The 18,696-nt window shown below is 40.9% G+C and overlaps 2 protein-coding genes across 6 annotated transcripts in view; one reads left to right on the top strand and one right to left on the bottom strand.

The window, feature by feature from the left end:
- The window catches only part of ATRN (attractin), a 172,299-nt gene that overhangs the window by 130,640 nt on the left and 22,963 nt on the right, over positions 1–18,696 (bottom strand). For 4 of the 5 annotated variants that reach the window (XM_036229603.1, XM_016138745.2, XM_016138836.2 and 1 more), the window contains exon 1: positions 8,689–9,157. The exons of the other annotated variant lie outside the window; for it this stretch is intronic. In XM_036229603.1, coding sequence (XP_036085496.1) covers positions 8,689–9,053 — 365 coding nt within the window. In that variant the 5' untranslated portion in view covers positions 9,054–9,157. Of the gene's footprint in view, positions 1–8,688; positions 9,158–18,696 lie in introns of those variants that run through there. 5 annotated transcript variants of the gene reach the window in all.
- LOC118610000 (ubiquitin-40S ribosomal protein S27a-like) lies at positions 18,195–18,662 on the top strand. Its single transcript, XM_036229623.1, has one exon. The coding sequence runs from the start codon at positions 18,195–18,197 to the stop codon at positions 18,660–18,662; it is 468 nt and encodes a 155-aa protein (XP_036085516.1).

Below are 18,696 nucleotides of genomic sequence, written 5' to 3'. Positions count from 1 at the left end.
ACAGGTGACTTTTGTCTCTTAACAGCACCTGACAAAATTTTAGCCCCTAGTGCTTATCAGGCTTATTAATAAACAAATTAGAAAATTCTTTATTAGAATGTAAAAGAAAACCAAGAGGAATTAATTGGCAATTTCAGTTAACTTAATAACTGTACAATATTAACGTCAAAATCTAAAAGAATAAATTCAGTCATGGCAAATTCGGCCACAACTAAAATTAATTTCCATGAGTGAAAGATAGAATTCTAGATGAGTAAATATGTAAATAAATAACTAGAGTTGAAGTTCACTCAAAATGTAACTTGAAAAAACTTGAGAAAACTTAAAGAATTAAAAATCGAAAGGATAAAATTGAACCACAGCTTCAAGTGCTAAAAGGAAAGCTGTTAAATGGATATCAATAAAATGAGAAGAAAGAAAAAAGCAAGACAAATATAAGAAAGCCATCCTAAGGAGAAAAAAAATAGAAGTCAGGCAATAATAAAGGACTAGTTTGAAAGTATAAGGAGAAAAAGAAAAATGGAAGGACGAAAGTAACGAAATGGATTAGATCAATATATAATATATGGATGGGAGTCACTTCTGCCATAGCGCATTTAGGAAATCACAGAAAATTATAAAGTATAAGTGGAAAACAAGTTTCATAATAGGTTAGTGGTCAATACATTTCCAGATAAAATTATTTTGAAAAGTACAACTATAGTTTCATTTCAGTTTTAGAAACAAGATTGTATTAAAGAGAAAAACCACTGATTTCTGTTCAACCACAGTTCCTGGTAATACTTCTATAATTAATATTCAAGATAATGACAACCTACAAATTTATTAAATCAGTTGATCATATTTAGTAAAATCTGTTTTGATCATAAACACACTCCGCTGTTCTCTTACAAACTCTCTGTCCTCTACACCGTAATAAACAAAAAAACACTTTTGCCTATCTTGGAAACTTCTCACAGAGGCAAAGTTTAAATGTTAGATACCTGCTTTCAAATGTACCATAACTTATGAAATTATATTAAGATGTTCATGCTCAATTTTTCTTTTTACTAAATAACCATATTTTTACCTTTTCAAATAAGTAAACTCTATCTTCCAGGAATCAGCCAAAAACTTTAAATGTCTATTATACATTTTATATAAAGTTTTCATCCAATACAGCATAATTTCACACAATATAAGCACATATTTGGTTGTTTCCTCCATAATCCTATTTACCCCATTATAAAATAAGAGGATGAATAACTGCTATTCAGTGACTTGGCTCTACTAGACCTGAAACTCGACACAGGCTGTCCTCACTGCAGTGACCTCAGAGAACAGCATAATGCATTCCACATAGTAGGTCCCTCACAACTCCTTGTAATGATTGAGTAAATTCCTGATAAACTAGGAGACCATCATTTCATTACTTGATACAATATTTTCCAGACCATTCTCAATTTTCATCATCAACACTTACTGGTAGGTTCTAAGCATATACAGGGATGTCACTGTTCTCACGTCACCAGAACTGGCCTCACTTTCTGGTAACATTACATGTGTTCTCCTTTCTGCTTGTTCTCCCTTTCACAGTCCATGCCATCTAATGGAGCTAGACCTCACACCCAACTCCAGACCAGGTACTCAACTCAGGTCTAATCTGTCAGAACATTCCCATGACCCTAGCCACACTGATTGTTCCAGTAAAGGACAAAGAACCAATGATACTCTCACCTTTCCTTATTTGCTACAAGTTCCTAAGGAAGAGGCACTCTTTTCCAGCAGAGGATGCTAAACCAGTATGATTTAGCTTTCGGAGACACCATATGAAGACAGCATGCCTGAGAGTGAGTCTAGTAAATTGCAAAGCAAAGCTAAGAGATGGAGGGAAAGAGACAAACTGGTCTCCTGTACATGAAGCCAAACAATATCCCCTTCATTCTTTGTCATGTGAACCAGTAAATCTCTCCAATGTCTTTCTCTTACGGTTGTCTGAATTGGGTATCTGTCATCAAAAGAACTTTGACAGAAATCACATCTAATAGAACTTACAAACAGATTAACAATTAATGAGCCCTCAAATGTGAAAATGGCTAAACAGAGCTGAGGTACAGGGCAGTGAGAACAGTCTCATCCCCAGCTGGAAGTTGGCAATTCTAGTGAAGCAGGAACAAAGAAATAAACTAAAACTAGTGTCTATTGTAATTTAGGGTTCAGATCGAGCCCATCGAGACTGGATCACTAGGAGACTTGGTAGGAAAATGTCAGGAATTTAGACCACCTTATCAATTCCAAAAGAACAAGGCCCAGCTCCTTGGGGTAGAATATAAGACTTTCTTGATCTGACCCTACATCTCTCTGTATGTTAGGAATTATTCTATATTGTAAAGAAAAGGAAATCTAGTACTAACTGGCTTAAGAAAAATATGGACTGTGGTACCTCATGAAACTGAAAAGTAAAACTTCAGGCAAGGCTTGATCCAGAGATTCGGAAAGTCATCAGGTCTCCCATCATCACCTTCCAGTTTCACATCCTTCCAATGTATCCCTCACGATTTATGCTCCAGCATCCATCTATGTTCAATTCCCTAAGGGTTGTGGTTTGAACTCTGTCCTTAAAAAAGATATGTTGAAGTTCTAACCACCAGGACCTGTGAATATGACCTTACTTGGAAACAGGGTTTTTGCAGATGTACTCAAGATAAGGTCATATTCACACATCTGATATGACTGGCATCCTTACAAGAAGAGAAGAGACATATAGGTAAAGTGTCATGTGAGATTGAAATGATGGCAGAAGAGACCAAGGTGATACACTGACAAGCCAAGTAATGCCAAGGATTGCTGGCAACTCCAGAAGCTAAGAGCAAAGCATGGAACAGATTCTCCCTAGTCTTCAGAGAGAGAGTATGGCCCCGCCAACACCTTCATTTCAGACTTCTAACCTCCGAAACTATAAGAGATTAAATTTCTGTTGTTTTAGGCCACCCAGTTTGTAGAACTTTGTTACAGCAAACCTAGGAAACATATACAAGTATGACAGTCCATGATTCTTTGTCATTGCACAAGCTCTTTGCTCCTTCTGGAATGCCCTTCTCCCCTACTATTTATGACTCGCTATTTACACTAACCTTCCCAGATCTACCCAAATGTTCTCTTCTCTGTGATGCTTTCCAACAGAGCTATCAAAAGGTTAGTCTCTCCTCCATATTAATCCAGCACCACATATTGCCTGTATTTTTATTAAGTTCTAATTGTGCATATAGATGTCTCACCCTCACTATTATGAGCTCTCCAATGGGAAAGCAAGGCCTGATTCTTACCCACCTTCATATCAAGGAAGTGCACAGTACCTAATACATAATAATCATTCAGAAGCTATCTACAAATTAAATGGGTTGAAAACTCATCTCAAAAGAAGATAATAGGTATGATTTCAGAGAATTGGCTATTGTAGATTATACAGAACTGAAAATGGGCCTTGGGATAGAATGCAGAGAAGTAAAGAAAAAATGTGATGGCAGAGAGGAAGAAGAGTGCTGAATTTAGCAAATATGCAGAAAAACTACAAGGTAGAAAGATTTGGTTAAGAAAAAGGAATGTGTGTAAGGCAGTGGGAGCCTTCTGCTGACAGTCATTTTACAGGTATTAAGAGGAGTTTAAAAAAAGGATTCTGAGCAAAATAGTAACACATGTTTTCAGGGGATTATATGACAAAGAATAGAATGGACTCTGGAGGTACAAGAGACCAGTCAGGGTGCAAGAGAGGCAGATCAGCAGTGAGGTGAAGGACCAGGTGCACTAGGATAGCAGAAGGAGAAATGCAAAGGCACACATTTCTAAGACAACTTTATAGAAGAACAAAGAGAAACAGCAAAGGATTACTCCTAAATTTTGACCTTTCTCTATCTAAAGTTGGATTTGCTACTGAAATAAGGAAGTACAAAGGAAAAAGATTTTTTTCAATGAGGATAACAAGTTTGGTCTTTCACATGGCAAATTGTGAGGTAACAATAAAACATCCCAGTAAAGGTTCCCAACGAACAGCAGAAGACAATGAAATTTAGGAGAAATAGGACAAAAAACTGAGATAGCAGTCAAATAGGCAAAAATGACTTTTTTAAGTCATAAAAAATATGTTGCAAAATTTCATTTCTTCATTCAACAAATATTTATTGAGCACTATGTCCCAGGCACTATTTTAGGCTTTTAGGCTCTGGGACTAGAACAGGGAGCAAAACAGATAAAAATCCCTACCCTCATGGAGCTCATGTTCTGGGGAAAACAGACAAGCCTAAATTTGACTCATAAACACAAATTCAGGGCTTCAGGTTAATAGTGGTTTGTAGTTACTATAAGAAAAAAATATTTTTTTACCTTTTACTTTTTTCAAATTTTATTTTCCATGAATTTTCATTTCACTAATTAGAAAGGTATTTTTACGTCCTCAGACCAGCAGTTAGACAGGTTCAGGTGAATTAAGATTTCCTTTTTTTTTTATGCTAGCTTTCTTGTTGTAACAAATCTATTTCTCCTCTTGTTTCTCAAAAAAAAAAAAAAAAAAAAAGTTTTTCTCAAAGGAATTAGGGCAGTCCTTTCAAAAAATGTTCATAAAAGGTGACTAGATTCCGAAACAATGAGAGGCCAAATGGTACAATAAAAAGCATCGGTTTGGGAATTAGACAAAGCCTGAGTTCAAACCTTCAAACCCAATTTTTCACAAGTTGTGTGACCTGGCAAGTAACTCAAGATCTTCGAAGTTCAGTTTACCCATCTGTAAAATGAGAATACCTTCACTCTTAGAATTAAAAGGGGTAAGTTCTAAAAAGCACTTGACAATACACGGGGGGAAAATGGAGAAATGCTAGAAAAATGGTGGCAGCTATTGCTACAACCACTGTTACTAGTACTATACATGCTGGGCATAAAACAGATGCTCAATAAATGTCTACTTCTTTTATTTTTCTTCTACATCATGGGTAACTATAAGGCTCCAATTCACTAGGTTAATCTATTTTCCCAAAAGCAGAAACTTAAAAGAATTAAGTGCATATTAAATTTATAAATTGGCTTGCTATCTTTATTCTCTAATTTGATGGGATGTATTTATCCTCCAAAGAAAATTTTTGATGGTGATGACACAAGTAGAAAAAAAGATCACTGAATTATGAAAATTTACATAAAAATAAATAAAAAGGGTACTGCTTTAGAAATCACCCACCAAAGATTCCACAGTCATTTTTATTACAATGGCACTATTAACCTTATCTTCTGTAATTACACATTTAGTAGCATCTTTCATTTGGAAAATAGTTAAGTGATTTTCTAACTACAACCACACAATTATCCAAATTTTATATAACACCCTGAGTTGTCCCGATGATTAAATGATACGATGTATATGAAAATGCTTGACCAGCTCCCTGGCATATAGTGTGCACTCGGTGGTAACTTTCGTGAAATTTACTCCTCTTACTATCCTTACTATTTTCAATTATTGAAAAAAGACCTTATAACAGCAATTATAGCACAAGATTTGTGGAACTTAACGGCTTTAAAAAAAACACAGACTTGATGCCAATCCAAACCAGAAAGGTATTCATTTTAATGTCTCTTAGTTTAAAAACAAGGTGGTTTATAAGTTAAATCAAGATACCTATCACTATAATCAAAACCAACATTTCATTCTTTCCCTTAAAAAAAAAAAATCCTTCAACTATAAGTTTAAAGTTTTTTTTTAAAGGCCAGGAACATAGTTCCTCTTACTTTCATTTTTAAAATGCAAATTCCAAAAGCCCACAAAATATAATGGAATTATCAGGACCAAAGTCAAAGTCATAACTGTTTGCCCAGGAAAGGGCACACTGACACCAGCTCAAACTGGCTCAAATGGAGTGTCCACAATAACCAGAGCAGCTCTTCACTCACAGGTGACATCGTCTGGGACAACCAGTATCAGGACTGCCTGTTCCCCATAACAAGAGGCTCTTCTCCAGTCCTTTGGACTATGGACACTCAGACCTGCTCTCTCTCCCTGACAATCTTCCTCTTCCTATGTAGATGACACCAATGCTTATACCTGTCCTTCCAGGTGGATACCCGGAAAGCATCCCAGTCTCAGTGTGTGCAAAATTAAACATCTCAGATCTGTTCCTCCTGTGTCCCTGTGTCTGTTAATGACATCGCCATTCTCTCAATCACCCAAGCCAGGATCTAGTTTTCTTTCTCTCACTACTTGCCTCTCTTCCTAAGAGCAAACCAGTTTCAAAGAAAGATCTGTCATTTACCTCAACAATACCACCTAGCATTAATCGCTGCCTCCACTCCTATATTCTATCTCAAGTTCCCGTTAGAGCTATCTTGACCCATGCCAACAGTTCCAACCTAGCTGTCTATCATCTCATGCTTAAAGCAAGTCCACCTACTCTGAACTTTATAGACTGATGTTGCTAGGCATGTCCCTCCCCACTCTATGGACCCCCACTGCCTACCACAGCACCCCAGATTTTCAGAACTTAAAGAACACACCTCTGATCCAACCATCTATTCACTTTATCTTAGAAGCTCCTCAAAATCAAAACGTTCTGGCCTCACTTTCAAGGCCATTCCTGCTCTGGAATGGCAAGATTAGCTCTGGTTCCAACCTAAAAGTCTGTAATGTCATCAAAACAAGAGATGATCTATGCCATTCCACTGCTCATAAGCTAAAAGTCAAAATTCTCAACCCAAGGATCCACATGGCCTGGCCCCTGCCTGTCTCTCCAGCCTTGCCATGTTCCCCTTTGCTCATTCTGCGCCAGCCACCTAGCCTTCTATCCAACCTGCCATGATCCCTTTCATCCCCAAGCCTCTGAACATACTGGCCGTTTAATACCCCAACCTTCATGTAAGCAATACCATCTCCCCCTCAGATCTCAACTCAAAAGCCACTTATTAAGTCACTAACTTTACCATTCTAAACCAAGTCAAGTCCTCTGCTCTTTGTTTCCAAGGCCTTGAGCAAAATCATGATAAACTGATTACTGGATGTCTTATTACCCAAGCTAGAATGTAAGTTCCACAAGAGCAAGACCGTGTCTGTGTTGTATTTTACAATCTAACACGGAATAGCCCTCAAAAGTGTGTGTGTATTAAATCAGTTCGTAAATCAGAACACCCTAAGTAAGTTATAAGGCCGGCTCCACTACACATTTGTCATGAAATCTCTTGGTTTCTTCATAACAATAAAGAGCTCATTTCCTGAATGTTCTCTGAGTTCCCCTGTAGATTGGACAATACATGAGTCTACAATTCTACCACTCCAAACTTCTCTCTCACTTCTCTTTTTATATACCCTGGTATATAAAATTCTTTACCTTCTGGTCTCCACAATTTTGTTTGCATTCTTCCTTCTATCTGGAATTTTTTCCCCAGCTACACACTTCCAAAACCTACTTAGCCTCAAATGCTCAAATCCAGTGTCACCGCCTCCTGAGTCTTCCTCATATCCCCCAGCTAGTCACAACCACTGTTCCTCTAAATTACCACAGGCTCTCATTGCCTCATTCAGGTCTCAGGTCAAATGTCACTTCAAACGAGAGGCTATTCCCAAAGTTACCCACTAGTTATCATTTTCTATCAGACCATCCTGTTTAATTTTCTTGACAGCATTTACCATTATCTGAAATTATCTTGTTCATTTCTTCCACTTACTTACTTGTTAACTGCCTGTGTCCCCACCAGAACGTAAGATCCACGACAGCAGAGACTCCATCTATCTTGTTCTCCATTATTTCCCCATTCCTCCACATCTGACATCAAAAGTGTTCAGTAAATATCGACCAAAGGCTCGAATGACTCTGTAGCCTTTATGACTAGGGTTATTTGTGTACGTATCTTTCTCTTGCTATATTCCAAACTCCTTGTGGTATAGGCTAAAGTCTGGCTAATCTGTTTGTGTGTATTATCTGGAAATCCTTGCATAACTGAAGCAAATAACAGATAACTACTAATTAATTCATGAGTGATCTCTCCAAGAGGTACTGCCTTGAACCAGGCCAACTCAGAACTCCATATTCCCTGAAAACCAGGGCAAACAAGAACCTCCTTCTATGCCCTCTCCACCACAGACCCTGTTCCAATCTACCGCCTCCAGCGAGCTTCAAAGGGCTGGTTTCCTCACTTTCCTTTAGCCAACAGCCACTGATTCTTCTATCTCTAATATCTCACAATCCTATCCTTTCCTTTCTATCGTCAGCCAACAAACACTTTCAGGGCCCTATTCCTTCAGAGCACCCCATATCTCTAATCAGTCGGGGAACTCATGAGGCCCCAGGGTACAAGACGATGTTAAAACGAAGTGTTTAAATAAGACTGTCTCTTTCACTTTTTCTTTTATAACTCGTTTATCCAAAAGAGGCTCAGTTTCAGAGACTGGCTTTGATACACTTTTTGGGACCCTATGCTTTCTTTCCATGTAACCCGCCGCACCCTCTGAGGTACTCCACCCTTGCCTCGAACCTTTTCATCTTCCAGTACAGGAAGACCCCAGATCCCAAGCCAGAGACGATGGTCTCCCCCGGAAGCAAATGGTCCTCAAACGTTGAGGGGCCACCCTACCCTCCCCACTTACTGACCCGCATCTGCCTTTGGCCTGAAGATGTCTGGAGCGCCCCTTAGCCTCAACCTCTGGCTGAGCTCGACCCTCCAACACCACCCTCCACTCACCTGAAGCGGCCCCCGCAGTGCTGGCATTGCTCGCCCACCCAGCCCGAGGGGCAGACGCACTGGCCGGTGCCAGGGTTGCAGCGGCCGCCGTTGACACAGGGCCGATCACACTCCTTGGCTTCAGCTGCGGCTGAGCCCGACACCGCCGCCACTACAGCCGCGGCCTCGGCAGCCCAAGGCAGCAGCAGCAGCAGAGGCGGGAGAAGCAGCAGCCGCGCGAGGCGCAGCCCGGCCCCCAGTCCCGGCCTCCCAGCCCCGGTTGCGTCCCAGTCCCGGAGTCGCCCGCCGTTTTTGCCCGCGGGCGCTGTCGACGCTGCTGTCCTCCTCCTCAGCCTCGCCTCAGTCGCCGCCGCCGCCGCCACCATCTTCCCGGGGCTGAGACTGCGCTCCGCGAACACATACACACACACCGCACGGCCGGCTCCTCTTCGCCTGGCCGTGCGGGGCGGGGCTGTGCGGGGTTGTGCGGACGGTGGCTCGGGCGGTCAAACCTGGGGGCGGGGCCAAAGCTGCGCGGCAGGCGGGGCCGACGCGTGCGTGCGTGCGTAGGTGGGGCGTGCAGGCCGCTGGCATCCAACACGTGCAGCCTTGGTATCTGGTTTCTGACTCCTAAGTCTGGGGTTCTCTGAGACCCTCGGCCTTTGGTACCGAGGCATCCTAGCGGGGTAGTTTTTGCGCTTCCCTCGGCTTGGTGGCGACGGGTTAGGAGGCCTGAAGCGCTGTGTTCCCGTTGGCTGTCTAGGCTAGCTAAGTCCGCCGTGTTAAACGCTGCCTTTCCAGAGACCACGGTGCTGGTCATTGCTCTGCCCTAGCTGCTGGGTAAAAAGAGCCTAGGAGACTGCGTTCTGGCGTGGCACTAGGTGTGGTACTGTAGAAAGAGTGCTGCATTCGAGCGTCTGCTTTCTCTGTACAATAAGGATAACGAAATACCATGTGTGTTAAGAACCTAGCGCATAGACTATGCTCAATAAATGCTTAATTGAACGAAGACACACAGAGCTTGGCTTCCCTTGATTCAGGCTGATCCAGAAGCAAACCAGGCCCCGCCCCCTCCCGCCTCAGCTATAATTTTGTGAAGGAATTTTGGGGTTATCTATTCCCCACTATTTGCCCTCCATCTATCTCTGAATCCAGCGCAGCATAAAATTAGGAACTGGATCACCCTTAGCCCATATATGCCTGCCCCTAGAGCTCTTCTTGTCAGTTACTTTGTTACTTCGGTGGTCACCAATGAAACATGCCTCCTAGTGGTATAACCTAATGTGGTCCTCAACCCTGGAATCTGGACTGGACCTATGACTCAGTTGATGCAATAGAAGAAGGGGGAAGAAGTGATGATGTGCCAGTTCCAGATCTGAGCTGTATGAACACCTGGCAATCTTGATTTTGAGCTCTTGATGATCCTGAGTTGCTCGCCATCTTCCACCTTGCTGTAGAGAGACCACATGCGGAGATAACATGGATGTAAAAGAGGGACTCAGTTCTCACCAAGAACTGAGGCCCAGACATATGAACCTAGTGAACCCATCCCAGCTGAGGAACCAGTCATTGAGAGAAGAAGCCAACTAGGTGATTCCAGCCAGCTGGATGGTTCTTCATTACCTAGAACAGAGACGAGTCTTTCCTACTGTGCCTTATCCAAAATCCTGAGAAATGATGAAGTGGCTGTTGTTTTAAGCATCTTAAGTTTTAGAGGGGTGTGTTACTCAGCAATAGATAACCAGAGCATTGTCTGACATAAGCTTTGTGTGTGAGGAGTAGTCCTATGGCAGCTACCTCAGAGTTTAGGCACCTTGCAGTTCCTTGGAAACAAAGAAAACCCTTCATAAACTGTAGATCCTCTCAGCTTTACCTTAGAGCACAAAATTCTAAGATTCTAGGATATACTCCTAGACTCATACCCAAGTCCTGACCTTCCTCACTCTGCAACCCCTTCAAGCCTGGTGAAGTTGTGCATGCACAAGAGCCTCACCCTCAGCTCTCTACCCACACATCTCCCCTATTCCTATGTGAAATATATTGGTTGGCCTGGGCCCTACCACTGGCATTCTGGATTGCAGTTTGTTTTTGCTGCAGTGTCCTATGTGGGACTGTATAAGATAAGAGAGGTAAATGGAAAACACGGCCCTCCACCTTGGCAAAGCCCCAGTCAGATGAGGGAGGCTGACATGGAGCCATGACCTGCCTTCAGTAGGCACTGCTTCCCCTACTCCTCTATGCCAGAAGTGGAACCAAACTTTGCCTTCACTCCCCACAGCGAAACTGAACTCAGGCTGTAAAGTTTCACATGATTTTACCAACACTCAGAGATAACAGAAAATAGTTTGCATCCTTACTGCCACAAACATTCTCTTTCTTCTTTAATATACTCCCTTCTCTAGTCTTTTTCTTAAGCCTTCAAACGTGCTCAAATTATTCTGTCTTTAAGAAAAACAAAATTTTACCTTGACCTGTGAAGGAAAGTATTGCTATCTTCTTTCTTCTTTACTGGTTGTTGTCAAACAGTCCCCTATACCAGCGGCCCCCAACCTTTTTTGGCACCAGGCCCAGTGTTCCTCTGAGAACCTAATGCTTGGTGATCTGAGGTGGAGCTGACACGGTAATACTAGCGCTCGCTTGTCCCTTGTGCACATCCTGCTGTGCAACCCAGTTCCTAACAGGCCACAGACCAGTACTGGTTCACAGCCCGGGGATTGGAGACCCCTACCCTACACTTTCTACATCTGGGTAGTGTATTAAAGATGGCTGTAAATTCTTTTATGCTCTTTCCATGGAGAGATGGAGACTAATCCCACCCCACACTTACTCCTTGAATCTGGGCTGGCCTTAGTGTTTGCTTAATCATATGGCTGATGTGTGTGTTGGGAGTTCTGAGTCTAGGCTATATAAAGTTTTGCAGCTTTCTCCTGAGCGTGTTGGAACATTTGTTGTGGGGAAATCCAGCTACCAGAAAAGAAGTCCAGTTACTCTGAGACTGCCATACTATGGGGAAGCCAATCTCTAGCTGTTCCAGCCCCGCAACCATTTGAGTCTTCCCAGTTGAGGCCCCAGACACTTGTGAAGCAGAGATGTGTCATCTCTGCTGAATCCACCCCAAATTGCAGAAACATGAACAAAATAAATAAGTGTACTTATTTGAGCCACTAAGTTTTGGGACAGCAATAGAGTACCACAATAGTCTGTAACTTGCTTCCTCCAAGAACAAGAATAAGTGTTGTGAGGTACACTTGATTAAGAATTAAGAATGGCTGCATAATTATATATAAATATATAATGTACAACTGGTCATCTATGTATAATACACAGTGGGTTCTGATATTATTATCCAGTTGCTCCTCATGGAACAGGTCACTGCAGCTCCAGAGCATTTCTATTGGACTCCTAATGCTTTACAAAGGTTCTTTGGCTATTCTATCTGAAACTCCATGCCACCTTTTTCTCCACTAGTCCTTATCAAGGTGGCCACTTCCAGGTTCCAGAAACATTAATGCCAATGGCAAAAAAAAAAAAAAACAAAAAACAACCTTCTAGCCTTTGATCTAGAACTGCTCTAAGTCCAGATTCTAAATAAGAGCCTTGACCAACTGCATAGCCAAGGAGGTTTGCATCCACTAAGATGGTCTGAAAGTGCCTCTGCCAGTTTTTGTTTGTTTATTTGTTTGTTTTTTTAACTCCAGAAAAACATTCTGTGTGCCACTTTTGCTCTCTCTGATTTCTTTCTTTTTTTTTTTTTTCTTTCTCTCTAATTCCATGCCAGCATTTTTCGGTATCTTTGCTTGCATTGTCTCCAGGTCATGAACATGGATGAAATTTATAACCTTTGGGTTTTAATCACATAGTGCCTTAGGTCAGTTTCTCTAGACGCAGAGCCTGACACAGAATTTGAGTGCATGATTTATTGGGAGAGTGCTCTTGGGAAAAAGGCAATGAAGGAATCAGGATAGAGCAGGGAAGGGAGCTGAGCAAGGATGTGGCCTTATCTGGACTCAAGCTTCAGTCTGGTCCTATTGAGAGCCCTGGATCGTGATTGTAGCATAGAGTTGATGTCATTTTGAGGCAAGAGGGCTAGCATTTGTACATATAGCTAATTTAGTAGCCAATATTCACAGCAGTCAGAAGGATCCAGGAAAGGATTCAGAGGGGTACCGGTAGTCTACTGCATGCTACAAATATTTACTGAGCAATAAATAACAAAAATGAATAAGGCCCTGGTAACATCTATCTAATCAGCTGTCTAATCTTCTCTAAGCATTAACAGACCTCGCTCAGTACTATTTCAAACATCAATATATTTGAGTATGCCCAAGTTCTTCTTGTATATTTAGTCTATGTGGGATGAAGCAATTCACTGATTGTAGATGTGAGGACCTCATCTAACAAGTAAGGTACTACTTTGCCTTTGAAAAAGGCTTATCTTAAAAGTTTGAAACAAACACAACTAGGAAAGTGCTAGATAGGAATGAAGCTTCATTGGGTAGCAGCACCCATGTGAGGGATAGGACAACTTACAAACATAAGATCCTGATAGCCCTTGGCAGGCTCTACAGGAAAGTGTTTAGGGATCCTTGACCTGGGAGTACAGGGTTAGTCCCTTAGCTGTTGGCAGAGCTCCTGGAGGCCTCCATAGACAAACCTCACAAAAACAAGAAGTGATATTTCTATCAGCTTAAGAGATAAGACCCAACCTTGGGAAGATATTACCAATATGAAGGCCGAGCACTTGAAATTTCTACCGGATGAGTTAGACACATGCTCCCTCCCCCAAATTTCTACAGTAGAGAACTAAAAGTTTTTTCCTGAATATAAATAAGACATTATGAAAATAGTAATAGTTTTAAAGACAACTGGCCTTGCTGGACAGCCACAAAAACTTCAAATTAGAGGCTCCCAAACTAAAGTCATTCTTTTTGATAAAAATTTTCTCAGAATTATAGGTTACAACCTGTATTAGTTTCCTGTGACTTCTATAACAGATTACCACAAACTCGGTGGCATAAAACAACAGAAATATATTCTCTTGTAGTTCTGGAGCCTAGAAGCCTCCAATCAGGGTATCTGCAGCACCACATCCCTCTGGAGAGTCTAAGGGAGAATCCTTACTTGTCTGTTCCAGCTCCTAGTGGCTGTTGCCATTCTTTGGCCTCCTAGGCTTGTGGCCACATCACTGCAATCTCTGCCTTTGTCATCACATCACTTTCTCCTCTGTGTTGCCTTCTCCTGTTTATCCCTGGGAAGAACACTTGTCTTTGGATTTAGGGCCCACCTGCATAATCCAGCATGATCTGCTTATCTCAAGATCCTTAATTAATTACATTTATAAAGGCCCCTTTTCCAAATATGGTAACATTCACAGGTTCTGGGAATTAGGATATGAATATACCTTTTCAGGAGCCACTACTCAGCCCACTACAGAACCCTACACAGGAAACCAACTCATTCAATCCATTCATTCATGCAACTAATATTTATTGAGTGGCTACTGTATATCAGAGACTGATCGAGGCTCTGGGGAGGCAGCAGTGAAAAACAATTTGAAAACCTCCACTATTCCTTTCATCTATTAGGATGGCTACTATTGAAAAAATAAATAAATAAAAAAGAAAGAAAGAAAGAAAGAAAGAAAGAAAGAAAGAAAGAAAGAAAGAAAGAAAGAGAAAAGAAACAAACAAAACAGAAAATAACAAATGGCAAGAATATTGAGAAATTGGAACCATTGTACACTCATAGTGGGAATGTAAAATGGTACAGCCATTATGGAAAACAGTTGGGCAGCTCCTCAAAACATTAAAAACAGATTTATCATATGATCAAACTAAACTACTTGTGGGTACGCATATCCAAAATAATTGAAAACAGGATCTTAAAGTGATATTTGTACATCCATGTTCACTGTAGTATTATTCACAATAGTGGAAGTAAACCAGATGTCTATCAACAGATGAATGGATAAACAAAGTGTGATGTATAACTACAATGAAATATTATTCAAACTTAACAAGTTTGAATTCGGACACATGCTACAGCAATGGATGAACTTTGAAAACCTTATGTTAAGTAAAAAAGTCAGTCACAAAAAGGTAAATACTATATGATTCTACTTATATAAAGTATCTAGAGTAGTCAAATTCATAGAAACAGAAAGTGGAATGGTCATGCCAAGGGCTTGGGGGAGGAGAAAATGGGCAGTAGTTGTTTAATGGGTACCAAGGTTCAGTTTGCAAAATGAAAAGTTCTGGAGATCTGTTGTACAGCGTGAATATACTTAACACTATTAACTGTACACTTAAAAATGGTTAAGATGCTAAATTTAATGTTATTTTTTACCACAATTAAACATTTTTTAAAACTATGTTAAAAAGTCTTTATCTTCATGTAACAATTAATTAAGTAGACTTTAAAAAACCCTCTGCTGAAGTATAACATACCTACAGAAAAGTGAAGCAATCATACATATAGAGTTCAATGAATTTTCAAAGTAAAATTGAAATTTTTACACAGTGATATCACCAGGATCAGCATCAAGAAATAGAACATTACAGGGCCCCTCTCTGCCCCTCTCGGTCACTGCCTCCACAGGGAACCTCTCTCTTGACTTCTTACTCCATAGTTTCATTTTGGCGTTTTTTTTTTTTTACTTTACATAAATAGAATGCTATAGTATGGACTCCTGTGTTTGGCTTCTTTTACTTAGCATTATGTTTCTGAGATTTATCCATATTGTTATATATAGTTGGCCATTTATTTTTATTTCTATATTCCATTGTATAAATTCATATACTATAATACAACTATTTATCTCACTACTGATGGATAGTTGGGCAGTTTTCGGTTGGAGACTAGTATGAATAATGATGCTATGAACAGTCTAAGAATGTAGCACAGGTCTCCTGGTGAACATACGTATGCATTTCTGTTGGTATATACCAGAGGTATGCTGATAAATGTTTAACAACCAGCTCACTAGAAGGGATAAAGGCCCTCATGTGTAGCATTTTTTATTTCTATGCTGGAAATACTCCCACCACGACCTATTTCAAGCTACCAACATGATGTCAATGAATGTAAAATTGGGAAGAAATAGCAAAGAATCTGCTATCACAAGCCAGTGGGAACCAACTCCAGCACTGTGTGCCTGGGAGGTCTACCAAGAAACAGATGCCAAAACAGAATTAGACATGCAAGAGACTTATTAGGGGAAATGTCTATGAAAGATAAAAGAGAAGAAAGCAGGAAAAGGCAGAGAGAAGATTCAGACTGGAGTAAAAATCCGACAGCTGTGAAGGAAAGAGGGCAGGAAGAATTGGTTAAAGAGGATCTCAGAGTACAGCGCCACTCCAAGGAAGGCTTATCCAGGCGAACAAAAGTTTTGGATCCAAAGTTGTCAGTTGGAGTAGCCCTGCATCTTGTAGGAATGGACTTACATTAGCACAGACATGGTAGTGGAGCCAGAGGAGCAGCAACTGGGCTGCCAGTTGCTGCCACAGCAGGAGACCCAAGCAATGAATTTTCATGGCCACTATACCTGGCGATATTCCTTTGCACCACTTCCCTGGAGATGAATGAGATGGCTTCTCAGCCAGTGTTCTTTCTAAAATCTTACCTTTCACAAGTTAGATGCATAGCCCTGGCTTTGCTGACTTGTTTGGAAGTTGGACTGGCCACTTTAAACTGAATAAACCCAGGTTTCTGGGTAATTCACTGGAAAAGAAAGTGGGATTCAAGAGGAAAATAGGATTTCCTCCTAATAAGGACAGATAAGTGTTCTAATTATTCATTAAAGAAATAGAAGTTAATCATATCCTCAACTGATGATTGGTACATTACTGATTACATAAGAAAAGGATATAAAAAATAGAGTAAGTTAGTCTGAAATAGAAGTTGGAAAAGACCTTATGATCTAAATTACTGTTAGCTATTGAACTAAAAGCGATGTGGTGCTTTAAAAAAAAATACCCACGAATTCCTTGATATGCTCGTTAAAAGTTGGAGTTGAAGTCTCCTTCCTAGATAGAAGGCCAGACTTAGTGACTCACTTCTAACAAATGATGTGATGGGATTATGCTATGTGACCCTCTGTAACCAGGTCATACAAAAGACAATCTCTCAATCTCTCTCTCTCATTGCACCATCTCTACCTTTAGTGCTTGCTGAAGGCCTTGATACAGAGTGCTGCCAGTGTTGTGATCAAGGCTTCTGATGCTTTTACAGATGTCCCCATGTCTTGTTGCTGCTGAGCCACTGGCACCAACTTCCATCACCTGAGAAGTCACTGGCTGCAACACAGCTTCCTTTACCACAAAGTGGTTCTAGCACTCATTTGTACTGTGATTATGGCAGGAACCCCAAGGTGGAGGAGGGTGGCAGGTAACCCTGCATGAGAAATCAGCTGACTAAATGCCTGGCCTGTAACAAGAGGTGTGGCCCAGATTGCAGTGTTTACCAAATCAAACAAGCTGAAGCCAGATCAGCATATCAGAAATGGCTCAAGGCACAGGGAAAAATTAGCTATGAACCCCAGCAAGTCAGGGCCAAGGGCATTAATTATGGACAAGGTTCAAAGAGGACAGAAAGAAAGCAAACCTACAGGAAGTCCATGAGCCAGAGTCCTGGGCTTGGGGCAGCTTTGAAGTCTGTGCCTATTGCCAGTGGTTTGGCCCCACCCCACTCTCAGAAATGGCTTAAAGCTATCAGGCCCCTTCTCTTTTATGCATTTCAAGGGAGGCTATAGCTTTTTTTTTTTTTTTTTTTTCCTGTGGAAGGTTCCCACAGAGTTGCCAGGGCTCAGACTCTGTCTCATGCTGACAAGGAAGCCTGAACAATTTTATATTAGTTTAGTATCTCCAGAAGAAAGCCCTGAGGCAAAGATTCAAGGTTAACGCGGTCTTAATCTGAAAAAGCAGGTAGAGGGGTGGGGAAGTGAGACAAGGAGGGGAAGAGAAGTCAATACAAGGTATATTATCAAGCTGGTTACTGGTGTGAGCAATTGGAGCTTAATTCCACAGGGGAAACTCTGAGAAATGGTGTGGAACATATGCCTCAGAAAGCAAGGGCTGGAGTATTTGGGGTACTTAAACACCAACTCCAGACAGCCATTGTTGAGAGCTACCTAAGAGAGGGAGTGTTAATTACTGTGGGGACCAACATAGAGATGCAGATAGTGATTGCTCAGTCTTTTGTTGATTAGTCATTTGGTGGCCCCTTCTGTGAACTGTGCATTCCGTAGTAACCTCTGCCCATTTTTCTAGTGTGTTATCTTTTTCTTATTGATTCGTAGGAATTACTTATATATTCAGATACCAATCTTTTCTACATTATATGTGTGTCAAGTATTTTCCAGATTATAGTTCATCTTTTCACTTCATTTATGGTATAATTTAATAAATGGTTCATATTTTAAATGTAGGTAAATTTAATACTCTCTTCTTTATAGTCTGTGTCTTTTGTGTCTTGTTTAAGAAATTCATTCCTCTTTCCAGTCTGCCATCTGTGGTGGAACTGCAGCCAAGATGCAGATGTTCTTGAAAACTCTTACCGGAAAGACCGTCATTCTCGAGATTGAAGCTTTGGTTACAATAGAAAATGTAAAGGCCAAGATCCAGGAAAAGGAAGGAATTCCTTCTGACCAGCAAGGATTGATCTTTGCTGGCAAGCAACTGGAAGATGGGTGTACCTTGTCTGACTACCACATTCAAAAGGAGTTTACTCTTCATCTTGCATTGAGACTTCATGGTGGTACTAAGAAAAGGAAAAAGTCTTATACCACTTTCAAGAAGAATAAGTATAAGAGAAGGAAGGTTAAGCTGGCTGTTCTGAAATACTGTAAGGTGAATGAGAATGGCAAAATCAGTTGCCTTTGCCAGGAGTGCCCTTCAAATGAATGTGGTGATGGAGTTTTTGTGGCTAACCACTTTGACAGACATTATTGTGGCAAATGTTGTCTGGCCTATTGCTTCAATAAACCAGAAGACAAATAATTTGATATGGGTTAATAAAAGACATGAACTACAA

This window comes from Rousettus aegyptiacus, unplaced genomic scaffold (genome assembly GCF_014176215.1).
Source record: "Rousettus aegyptiacus isolate mRouAeg1 unplaced genomic scaffold, mRouAeg1.p scaffold_m13_p_12, whole genome shotgun sequence".
NCBI classification, from domain to species: domain Eukaryota; kingdom Metazoa; phylum Chordata; class Mammalia; order Chiroptera; family Pteropodidae; genus Rousettus; species Rousettus aegyptiacus.
This window is presented reverse-complemented; position numbering and strand designations above follow the sequence as displayed.